The sequence below is a fragment of the Propithecus coquereli genome, unplaced genomic scaffold (genome assembly GCF_000956105.1).
Source record: "Propithecus coquereli isolate 6110/MARCELLA unplaced genomic scaffold, Pcoq_1.0 Scaffold14, whole genome shotgun sequence".
NCBI lineage: Eukaryota > Metazoa > Chordata > Mammalia > Primates > Indriidae > Propithecus > Propithecus coquereli.
The window spans coordinates 11,747,116-11,759,792 of NW_012138302.1; the positions used below are offsets into that span (position 1 = coordinate 11,747,116).

Below are 12,677 nucleotides of genomic sequence, written 5' to 3' on the forward strand. Positions count from 1 at the left end.
AATAGAAAGATTTGATAAATTATCTTTAATCATATAAAATGCTGTTTTAAAAAATCTAAGGGCAGATAAAAAAGAATTATTAAAAGTTTAAAAACAAAGGTACTACCCAAAGAAATACACAAAATTTATCATAGGCAAACGTTGTCAAACATAAGACACCACTTAAGCAAGAATACTGTTCCCTTGAAGGGGTGAAGAAGGCTTCTATTATTAGCAGAGATAAGAACTGCCTGAAATTCCTTCCTTAATAACATCATACTAAAAATAAAATGGTTCACCACATTTCAAAATAAACACATTGCTTTGCATGTGCATTTCAATCACTTAAATAATAGATTAAATTATAAAACTGATTCAAGATTTATATTTCTCTCATATTTGCATTTAATAAATAGGTAGACCTGCTCTCATTTTTATAAAACATTCAATGTTTTAGAGGTCTTGTGCCACCCACTTATTATCTCTTAAAGGATTTGAGATTAGATCTTCCTGCTAGGTCAAATTAAATTATCTGCTTGGCTAGCAAAATTAACTCCTTTCTCCACAAAATATTTTCCCTATCATCAAGGAAACCATGGGACTCTCAGAAGAATAAAAGGGGCTGTATTATCATTACAAAGCAGTACCAAATACTTCCAGGAAAGCTAACATGGACTACAAGATAAGTGAACATTTTGGCATGTTTTTACAAAAAACAAGATAAAGCAGTGCTGTGTTGGCATGGGAAAGGAGAGAGTCCATAGAATTGAAGTAATTATCTCAATATATGCTCGAACTACAAAAACCTTTCTAATTTACATAGATATGTTAAGAGAAATTTTGGTACAAAAGACATTTTCAGCTCAGAGTGCATTCTCTACACTTAAAAACAAAAAAATTAACCTTATTTATTTTGGTTCTACTGTAAGTAGACCATGCCTTTAAAACAACCCATACATACATACAAACTGCCAGCCTCTGCCTACACTTTCCCGTCCCCAGCTTTTGCCTCCTTCCTCCAAGAGTATCTGTGATGGATACCACAGGATCTGGAATATGCATATATTACATGTTGCATATTTGCCTCGGGAGTGGTGTACAGGAGAGGGTGAAAAGTGAACCGAGTCTAGAGAATTAGAGGTTTCTGGATGTATTCATTCACAAAAGAAAGAAGATTTGGGAAAACAAGACAGGAAATAGTAAATTCTTTCTCCCTCTCATTAAATAAATTTCTGGTCTCAGAACCAGATCACAAATTATTCTCACAGTTCAGCTAATTATGGGCTTAAGTACATAATAGTACCTAAGTACACAAAAGTAGTAAGTACTTTTGAGTACCTTCTCACCTACATACAATTTTTCATGTACTTCCCACAACAATGTAAGAGCACCTAAGGCATTATTCCCTTTTTTATAGATCAAGTGAGTTTGGCTTAAGCCCACACAACTGGTTCATGACAGAACAGAAGTTCTACACCAGGTCTTCCAAGTTGAATATACTATAGAGAGTACATATAATACATCATGTAGCCTTTGTGGACTTACTATGAACCTATCTACCATTTATAACATTGTTTCCTCTTGGAAAATAACTTTGAAAGTCCATCAATTGATTACACAAAATGAACAAAATCTGTTCATAAATTAAGGACACAATTACCTATGTCAAAATCATATGACATCTAAATCAGCAAAAATTCGAAATAGCACATCATTCATTTACTAATTGAGAGATATAACTCAACTGATTTTAATTCAATCACTAACCTAGTATTTGAGAAGAAATACAGTTTCATTATTTGGAACCATTATTTAACACATTTAGAATTTGCATAATTTCAAAAGTAAAATCAATTTAGCTAGTACCCTGCATGAACATTCACTTTTATTTCACTATTATTTCCATTTCATTCTTATTTTCTGTATTTGTGAAAAAACAAATTACATGACTTAGTCAAAAAGGATACTGTATTTTAACATAAGCATTAATAATTAAGTATCATATAGCACAAATTGAGAACTTTCTTCAACCCAGGCAACCACAAAATCAGGACAGATTATTACAGCTCTGTCCCAATGTTGGGGTGAGGACTGAAGGCCTTTCAAATGAAGGCAAGCACTTCCTCACACAGGGTGCAGAATTCACCCACAACCGCCATACATCTCATCATCTCCACAACACTGTCATCTATTTGTAACACGCTTTACCTTTTTCAAAGCTATTTTATGTACCTCAAACTCATCTGATCCTCACAAATATTCTTGAAGGTAGAAGGCCAAGTATTATTACTGCCATGTTACAAAAGAGGAAACAGAAGCTCAGAGTTTAATGGTTTTCCAAAAGGTCACATAATTCGTAGTGGAAATGAAGTTAAAATCCAGAGCTAATGCCTTCCTAAACCAATGTTTTTTCTAGAAAATCAAATCATTTTTACAAATTCTCTTTAGTCTGGCTACTAAAAGTTACGGTAATCTTTAGTCGAGGTTACTTTTCCATAAGAAAACTAACTGAAATAACTGATATTTCTAAGAAATTTGAGTTAAAACTGTCAGAATTCAGCACATTTATAAGAAATGAAATGGATTGAGGCACACAAGTAAACACTGGAAACACGAAAATATAAATTTTAATCAACTGCCGATGGAATTTCAAAACACTTTTATTATCTCTAAATTTGGACTAAAATAAAGACATTTAAATCTTATTTTCTCAATTTTTGATAAATATTTGCAGTCATGCAAAATTATATCCTTGTAGGTTTGAAACTCACACGACAACATGCTAGGCATTTTGACTTTATATTCCACATAGCAAAGACTTTGGAGTCGAAGAATCCTGAATTTGATTGCTAGTTACTTAAAGTATCTGATTCTCAATTTCTTCACTGTTAAATGGAGATAATACCAAACTCAGAGGATTACTCTGGGGAATAAATAAAATCAAGTGCATATATAGTGCAGTGATTAGAATTATACTAAAAACTTAAGTTGTAGCTTTTATCACTGAAGTATTACAAATGTGTTTCCTTTTTTCTTCTGTTCTATGTCGACATTTCAGCTCCCAGCTTCAGTAATTCGAATTTCTATTAAAAATTAAACGATTCAATACATCCTTTTTTTTCAAATTAAATCTTTTAAACATCAGTTTAATGGTAAAGTCAAAAATGACCTCACAGATTATGTGTTCTAGTGTTCTCTTCAGGAGAAGAGGAAAACAAGGCCCAGAGGGATTCAGGGCCTTCACACTAGCATGGGAATCAAAATCAAATCCCAGCAAGGGAGCAAAATACTACAGGCATAACTCTTTAGTTTCACCAATTGATAGAGCAGTTCTTTGAAATTCAATTTATCATTTAGGACTTGGTATTTACATTTCAATAAAAGGTAACATTCCTTGTTAAAAATTTTTTTTTAAGTTTTCCATTTGCTTATCCTTCCTGTTATCTCAAAAATAAGTGGGGAATTAGTAAAATATTTACTTAATTTCTTGAGAGCAGTCTGTGGGCCATTCAGGTAACTATTTGAAGAACAGAAAAGGTAATTTCCTTGGTGAGATTTTGCTGGCTAGAAAGAGGCTAAGTATCCCTTGGTGTACAATTCTCATGTAGAATAATTATTTCATAAACCTTATCTATCAGTCCCCAACTTGAAAATGTGGGCTTCCTTTTAAATAAATCATTGGCATTTCATTATACATATAATTTTTTTCTCCAGTCTTTATATGACACAAACAACAGATCTATTCTTCTAGAATTTCTATCACCTTTAGATAGATAAGAACTGAACAAGTCTAATTACAAGAGCTCTCAAACAGCAGTTCTACCCTACCCAGGAAGAGTGAAAATCTATATGATTAATCCAGAGAAAAATTTTAAGCAGATAAAAAGCATTACTTTTAAACTCTGTCAGCCCATATAATCTGTTTCCATAAGCACTCCCCTACTAATCTAACAATACAATAAACTAATAAAAGAGAAAATTCTATTTAGAACATTTTAAAGAAGTCTTTATTCATCACAAATAGAAGAATTTACATACACTTTTAAAAAATAAATCGAAACTAGTGCTATTAAAACTATGCCATTTTCAATTTTTGTTTACTATACATAACTTTGGTCCATAAATTAATATATCAACTAAAATTAAATTTTCCAAATCTATCATTCGCATGACAGTTAAGAGAGAAAGCACATAAAATGCTCATCACTCCTCAATTTCCATGTTTTTATAGCCATATAAAATTAAATCACCTATTTTTTTAGTAGAAATTAATTTTACAAAGTCTAAAATCTACAATAATTAAAAATGTACATGCATTCAACAAAAGATGTTGGGACAATTCAGCAAAAAGTTGAACTTAGAACCTCATCTCACACTGTATATAAGAATTAACTTGAAATGGGCCTTAGAATTAAATGTAAGAGCTAAAATAATAAAACATTTACAAGAAAATGTAAGAGAAAAATCTTTAAGATCTTGGGCTAGGCAAAAATTTCTCAGCTATGACACCAAGACCATGGTCCATAAAAGAAAAAAAAAATCGATAAATTGGAGCTCATGAAAATTCAAAACTTTTATACTTCAAAAGACACTATTAAGAAAATGAAAATACAACCAACAGACTGGGAGAAATTATTTGCAACATATATCCAATAAAGGACTTGTACCTAGAATTTACAAAGAATTCTTATAACTCAACTCATAAAATGATAACTCAATCAAAAAGTGAGCAAAAGATATAAACAGATATTTCATCAAATATATAAATGACTAATATGTACATGAAAGATGTTCAACATCATTAGCGCTTAGGGATGATTTTACTTAGGAAAATGCAAAATTAAAGCCTCTATGAGATATCATTTCACACGCACTAGGATGGCAGACAATAACTAATGTTGGCAAAGATGTGGAGAAAGGGAACTCTCATACATTGTTGGTGGGACTGTAAAATGGTGCAACCATTCTGGAAAACTTTGGCTGTTTTTCAAAAAGTTAAACATAAAAGCATGGTATAGCCCAGCAATCTACTACTAAGAATCTACCCAAGATACATAAAAACATATGTATGTTTTTGTATGTGAATATTTGTAATGGCATTATTTGTAACAGCCGGAAACTTAAAACTATGTTCATCAAATAGTGAATGTATAGACAAAATGTGGCATATTCATACAATGGAATATCATTCAACAATAAAAAGGAGCGAACTAATGACACATGCTATGTTACACATGAACCTCAAAAGTGTTGTTAAGAAGCTAGACATGAGAGACTCCATTTATAAGAAGTGTCCAGGAAATGACCCCATTTATAAGAAGTGTCCAGGAAAAGCATATTTATACAGACATAAAATACATTAGTGGTTTCCTGGGGCTGAGTGTGAGAATGGGATTAACTATAAATAGGTATGAGGGATATTACTGTGGTGTTCTAAAAAATCTAAAACTGATCTATAATGATGGCTGCAGCATTTGGTAAAGTTACTAAAAATCATTGAACTATATACCTAGAATGGGTGAATTTATGATATGTAAAATATACTTCAATAAAGCTGTTTTTAAAAATGCATGTGCTTTTGTTTCACTTGTGCCTTAAAGAATTAAATGAGTAACTTTAGACTGTAGCAATTTCTATAATTTTTATTAAAAAACAATAGTACTGATTCTAATCTTCTATGGGAAACGACAGTATCACTTTAGAGAGGATCTAATGTAGTGTTAGGAAATCTCCCATTTGGCTGCTCATTGGACAGGAGTTCTCCAAGAAAAGGATTTCTTGTAAATCAAAGTTCCTTCTGTTAGTTTATATTTTAAGAAGCCAGTGTCTAGAAGCAGCTCAAGAGTACACACAAAAGAGAGTTAAGTTGTCCTTTGACAATGGGCTCATTGATCTGATAGGTATTCTATTCTACATCCAGATTACAGTAGAAGAATTTAGAAAAAACTTTTAAGCACAATTTAAAAGGACACAGGGTTAAGTTATATAACTTTCAGAGTGTACATGTCCAAATGCAAAGGCACTGTTTGCTTGAGTAATGTTTAATGTCATAACTCGATAGTCCTCAATAATGATATTAAATAACAAGTAACGTTACAAGCATCAATCCAATCTCTAGATCTTCCTATATTCATTCTAAATATTATATATTCACCTACCTATCCACTCTACTTATAAGGTCTTTCAAACATAACCCAGGACTTCATAGCCCTGACAGGACTTCAAGGAATTTTACAAAGATTTTATGTCTTTATGAAAATACCACCTTGTCTGTGAGGCCTTGTCTGACCACCTTAATGAAAAGTGCCAACCTCACAGAACTCCCTATGCTACCTTCCCTGATTCATTTTTCTCAATAAAACTAAACATGCATTTTACATATATTCTGATTATTGTTTGTCTTCCACTACTGGAATATAAGCTTCATGAAAGGGTCTGGTTTTGTTCTTTGCTGTATCCTCATTGCCTAGAACAGTGCCTACCACGTTGTAGGTGCTCAATAAGTGTTTTTTGAACAAATGAATGGGTGTTACATACGTGGAAGAAAACAGGAGCTGATCCTTGCCACAGGAATGAACAATGAGTCTATTCTCCTTATTCAACAACCTTGACTTGAGGTTAAAATATGAATTTTACAAGGAAATAGAGACCTCAGAATAAAATTTCCAGACTGCCAATACAGCATTTCTTCAGCAAAATGGAAAAAAAAAAAAGCCAACATTTCACTTATGCCTCTGGATTTGCAACAAATAAAGTATGTTTAATAAACTGGCTCTAGTTCTGGAGAGAAAACAGGTTAATTAAATCTCATGTAACTCATTAACAAAAAAGAAAAAGGAAGGTTCAATACTTAACTAGCTCTTCTTACTAGCTCTTCTTACTTAATTCTAGTAAGACGTATAAAATTTCAAAGGCATCCTTACACCCAAAACGGGATTGCATCTCCAAGAAAACAGATACCAGCAGAAAATGCCTTAACAGTGCTGACCTCCTCAGCCCCAAATCCTCCAACAAACACCAAGGAACCTTTTTCTCTCCCTCATCCCAGAAGCCTTCCTAGAACCATTTTACACATACATCAACCTTCAGATCTCCCGTTCTAATTAAGCCCTGACCAAATTCAGCTGCCTTCCAGCATTTCACATACCCAGCAGAAAGACCCACCTCCTCTGGCCCCTGGAGCATCCCCTACCAGGGGTGGGAAACCTGCAGCCTTCTAATTTCAAGATTGTTCTTTTTTGAGCACCAAAGGAGGGAAGAAAAGCTTCATCTTTCTGTGCTGCTCCCCTTTTAATAAAAGGATTCATTCTATAAAATTTGGATTCAGTCAAAAAGCCTCACTTAAGAACCTAGGAGGCCACAGATCCCACACCCTTGCCAGCCCCACCAACCAAGAGTCCTGGAACATCAAAGAATCTGGGATGGCAGGGACCTCCCAGCAAGGACAGAATTGGAGGACATCTTAGACTTCATCCTGGTTCTGCCAATTTCTGCGTGACCTTGGGCATGTTACTTACTAAACCTCTAGGGGTCCCAGTTTTGTCACCTTTAAGGTGAGGATAACACGTTGACCAAGTTGCTGCAAGGAGTAAATGACATCGCATGTAACGCAGCTAACAGGGCACCTGGCAGCAAACGGCACCTCAATCATCAGTGGCGTGTACTATTCCCCTGCCCTACCCATACAGTCTCCGAGCTGGAGGGCGCCCCACGGATCTAGTCCAATCTCCCAGTTTTGCTGAGGACGCTGAGGTCCGGAGAAAAGAGAAGTGCCTTGTTCCGACCACCGCCAAGGCAGAGGGGCGCTGGACCTGGACCCCAGGACGCCCGACCCCAGCCCACGCCCTCGACCTCTGGCCCCCGCCCTTGCCCGTCCTGGCACCGCTGCGAGGCGAGGCGCTGCCCGCCGCCCTCCCCGAGCCCCAGCTCCGCGCGGCCCGCGGCTGCTCCACCTGCCGCCCGGCCCTGCGCCCGCCCGCGGCCCGGCCTCCCGCAAGCCGGGCAGCCCAGCGCGGCGGCTCGAACGCGTACTCAACTCTTCACTTTGCCGAAGGTGCCGACGCCCAGCGTATCCCCCAGCACGTAGTGTCCGATCTTCACCCGCCCGTCGTGCTTTTGCTTCTCAGCCATCTTCGGCGCGCGCGGCCTCGCTCCGCCACCGGCCCCTCAGCAGCGCCGCCGCCGCCGCCGCCGCCGCCGCCTACCCACAGTGCAGCGGGACCCGCGGGGGGGGCGGGCCCGGGCCGGGGAGTGGGCAGCGGGCCTGGGAGCGGCGCGGGGCGCGGGGCCCAGGTGGGAAGGGCGGGCGGGCGGCGGGCTGGGCGCGCAGAGCCGAGGACGGGCAGCGGGCGGCGCCCGGGCGCGAGGAGCGCTGCAGCTGAGCCCGAGGCGGCGACGGCGGGCCGGGGACCCGGGGTGGGGCGAGGTGCGTGGAGTCCGAGTGAGGGCCCAGGCGGCAGGTGCTGCGAGGCAGCGGGTTGAGGGGGCCCTTCTGAGGAAAACCGAGGCGAGTGAAAACGTGGGGTGAGATCTGGGCCCGATCTCAGGGGATGGAAAGAGGTGGAAGTAGAATTTGAAGAAGAGAAACAGGCCTGAAGCGTGGGAGCGAGGGCATGTATAGATGAAAACGCGGGTGTGGAGGGGTGGGCAGGGCCCTGATCAAAGGGCAGTCGGAGGAGAGCCACAGGAAGTTCTCAAGTCACGGCTGAGTGTTTCTGATACAGGTAACGGCACATGGAGAACCCAGTTCTGCGCTGTCTTCAGTTGCCCTCTGCTTAGTCTCTAATTCTCAATTATTTTGTCCCATCGATGGAAGAGACCCTTTCCTGCAAAGCTCTCAATTTTAACTAATTTGCACAAGTTTTCCAGAATATCGCAGTCGCAGTATTTGCTCGAGTGTATTTTAGCACGTGCTCATATAAATTTATAGTATAGAAATAATATGTGGTAGTACTGCTGCCCAAGAAGGAAATGCTGAAAGAAAAGGAAAGGAAAACTGAATGTAGTGCCCACAGAAAGTCAAGTACATAAGAGAGAGGTATTTTGAAGGACAAGGACAATATAAGGACATTTATTCTTCAAGAATAGAATAAATGTGATAAAAATAGAAGTGAAATAATGGTAAGATGAAATTAGAAGCATGACGCCCCGGCAGAGTGTTAAAGACTAACAAAGAATTTGGTAATGAAGTGATTATCTCTTCCTTCCTTCCCTGCCTGATCTTTCCTTCCTTATTTTAATGTCGTCCCATTCTTTAATGGTGTCTTATCTTTCAGTGCTTAAAAGATTATTTGCTTATCACACACACAAAACAGATAAGTATGTAAGGTGATACATGTGTTAATGACTCAATTTAGCCATTGCATAATATATACATATTTCAAAAGAACATGCTGTACACAGTAAATGTATACAATTTTTATTTGTCAAATAAAATTTTTTAAAAACAGTAAAAGAAAGATTACTTGCTGTTGGGGATAAATTATTAAGGATTACTCAAACGGTTATAACACTGTGTGCATGCCAAGGTCAAATTCTTCAAAGATGAAGTCTGTTACCACACTGCTTATATGTAAAGAGAAATGTATTGATCTGAAAGGATAGGATGGAACAAAACTTTGTTTTTTGAGAAGTACTAAAAATACAAATGATGAACTTTCGTTCTTGCTAAGACATCAAAACAATCTGATGAGAGATGATCACAGCTTATAAATTATAGATATCACAGCTGTTGAACAGAGACTATTTTTGTTCATTCTTGAGATCATCTTTCTTGCCGACAAGAAGTATCATTTAGGAATCACTCTACCTAGCTGGCAATTTTGAGAAAATAGCCACTTATTTTTGATGCTGAACTTTCATCTGGTTAAGGGTCACTCCTTCAGTATTCATTTCAAGTGAGTAAGAAAATACCTATTCTGCTTTTGAGAAATAAGATGTATGTCTGTCTTGTGCTCTCACGTTCCATTAAAAGATGTTGAAAAGTCTTCAGTTTAAAGTAGATTGCTTTCTAGAAACTACATGAAGACAGACTGTAAATTGAGATTTTAAAGCATTTTGTCCTGCCTTAACTATTTGTTGATAATTACCGTAAGTTAAATTATTATATACTTAATAACTACTATGATTCTACATAGCTACTGTGGGCCACCTTGTAGCTTTACTATGCCAAACGTGTATGATACTTTGTTGATTAAGTTCATTTAAACACAATTATTTAATTGTCATAAAAGAAACTTATTATTATTCCCCTTTTATAGATGGTAAAACTTAGCTTTTCCCTTTCTGATTTGCCAAAGGCTAAAAAGCTAAGTGGCAGAGTCAGCACTCATACCCAGTTCTGACTTGTCCTTTTGTCATTCTACATATATGCATACAGCTGCCTATACGTAGAAATATAAACAGAACATATGGTGCTCTAAGAAAGTTTAAAATTTGCACACTCACGGTCCCATTTTCAGATTTTACTATTTCTAGGGCAGGCCAATAATATACCCTATAAACCGTTAACTATTTGAACTACTTTCTGTTGTTTTGGCAACTTTTATTTAGAGGAAAGATTGAATGCTAAGTGGGTGAGAAGGGGGGTACAAGGACAACTCTTGGTGGCAGCAACCAGCCTCCTATTGCCCTGGACACTTCAGATATGGTTCCATATTCTCTGTAGGGTGAGCTACTCAGCAATACAAAACTCCACCGTTAATCATAGTAGACCTCAAGAGTTACCCGCCTTGGAGGGCTCACCCCTGAAGATGTTCTGGTAAATGCAATATTCCCATTTTATTATTTTCCAATGATTATTTCATGCCCCTGCATTGTTTACTACCAATCTCTAAGATTTGTGCCTCAGGCAACTGTTCAGTTCTTAACCCTGGTCCACCTGTTATTGCTTTATACTCCTACTAATGCACCTTTGGGGTTATTTTACCTCAAATATTCGAAAGTGGGACCTGAATAGGTGATTAATAGAGTATCACTAAACTATTATACTGCACTAGATTCCATTGATATTATCAACAATCTTCAAGTGTTTGCTCACAGTCACCTTCTTGGTGAGGCCTACCTTGGCTCCCCCTATTAAAATTGCAGTTTCATCTTTCCCTAGACTGCACTCTCCACCCCCGACCCTCTTCAACTTTGTCTCATAGCACTAAGCTTCGATACTATTTAACTTGCTTATTATGTTTCTGTTTGTCTCTCTCTTCCAACTAGAATATACACTCACAAAAGAAAGTTTTCTCCCTGTCTGTCTGTCTCTCTCTCTCTCTTGTTCACTGATGTATCCTTAGCTCCCAGAACAGTGACTAGCAAATTATAGGCATTCAAGTGGATTCAGGTCATGTGGCACCTGAAGTTTATACAAAGTGGGGGACCTCTTTAAGGAAACAAATACAAAATTGGATGTGAAAGTGAGTATTTAAAATGAAAGACAAAACTATCGACAGATTTTTAAAAGCCGACAAGTACCACACACATCTCCAAATCCAGAAAAATAACAATTTTTTAATAAATTAATTATCCAGCATTATACCTGTATAATACTTCTTTTCTACATTTTCTGGCTGTATGTGCTTCGATTATCTCTTCATATTTTATAAGTAAAAATATTACTTTTTAATAGAGAAAAGAGAAAATTCTGTCTTTCCTTAAACGTGAATAATCAATCAAATTTGGATTACATGTTTCTCTTTAAGTTTCCTAGTGTATGTTTTTCATATAGCTAATATGGCATTTATCAGTTCTATTATATACTATATATGCATATACATAGATACATATAGGTATTTCTAAGTATTTTGTTATTTTATAAATACATATAAAAATCGTGTTCGTAGCACTTGCTATTCCTGGGGCCTAATGGAACCTGGTATATCATTCCAGAAATATTTGCTGAACTGAAATTTTTACAGGGTTACTAAGCTAGAGAACCAAGGAACAAGAATACAGGGGAGAGAGCAGTTTCATTTTATGTATACACATATTGAATACAAAGCATAATTTTACATTTCAGTGCAGCAGTCATGAGTGAGGTTGGAGTTAGGTATACATCAGAACCTTCAAACCTTGTAGATTCATGATACAGTGTTTTTGTTATTATTCTCCAATTTAAAATAAAATGAAAGTTGGACCCCTCAATAATTGATGAAGTATGCTGATGGTGTCTTATTTGGAGTACAAACTCAATAATTACTTTTTAAAAAATGTTTATAAAAAATGTCAAACATGCATAAAAGTAAAGTAGTATATGGGCTGGGTGTGGTGGCCCACGCCTGTATTCCTAGCACTTTGGGAGGCTGAGGTGGGAGGATCGCTTGAGCTCAGGAGTTCAAGACCAGCCTGGGCAAGAGTGGGACCCCATCTCTAAAAAATAAAAAATAAAACAAATAAAAAGTAAAGTGGTATGAATAACCCTAGCCTCTATGATTATCAACATTGTCAACATTTACCAATCTATCTCTTGCACTTTAATTTGTTGGTTTCCTGGAGTATTTTAAAGCAAATAACCAGATAGGTTATTTCACTGGTAAATACTTCAGTATATAGCTCTGACATATAAGGGCTTCTTTTTAGCATAACCATACCACTACTATCATATCTAACAAAATTAACAATAATTCCTTACTGGTATAGAGTACCAACTCTGTGGTCAATTTCACTTGGTTGTCTCAAGAATGTAGTTTTACATTTGGTTTATTCTA

General features: G+C 37.1%; 1 protein-coding gene across 1 annotated transcript in view; it reads right to left on the reverse strand.

Moving 5' to 3' along the window:
• PRKAA2 (protein kinase, AMP-activated, alpha 2 catalytic subunit) overlaps nt 1-8,170 on the reverse strand; it is a 52,342-nt gene extending 44,172 nt beyond the window's left edge. The window contains exon 1 of the mRNA XM_012639403.1: nt 8,016-8,170. Within this exon, the coding sequence (XP_012494857.1) occupies nt 8,016-8,109 (94 nt within the window). The 5' untranslated portion in view covers nt 8,110-8,170. The remainder of the gene's footprint in view (nt 1-8,015) is intronic.
• Between the last annotated feature and the right edge of the window lie 4,507 nt (nt 8,171-12,677).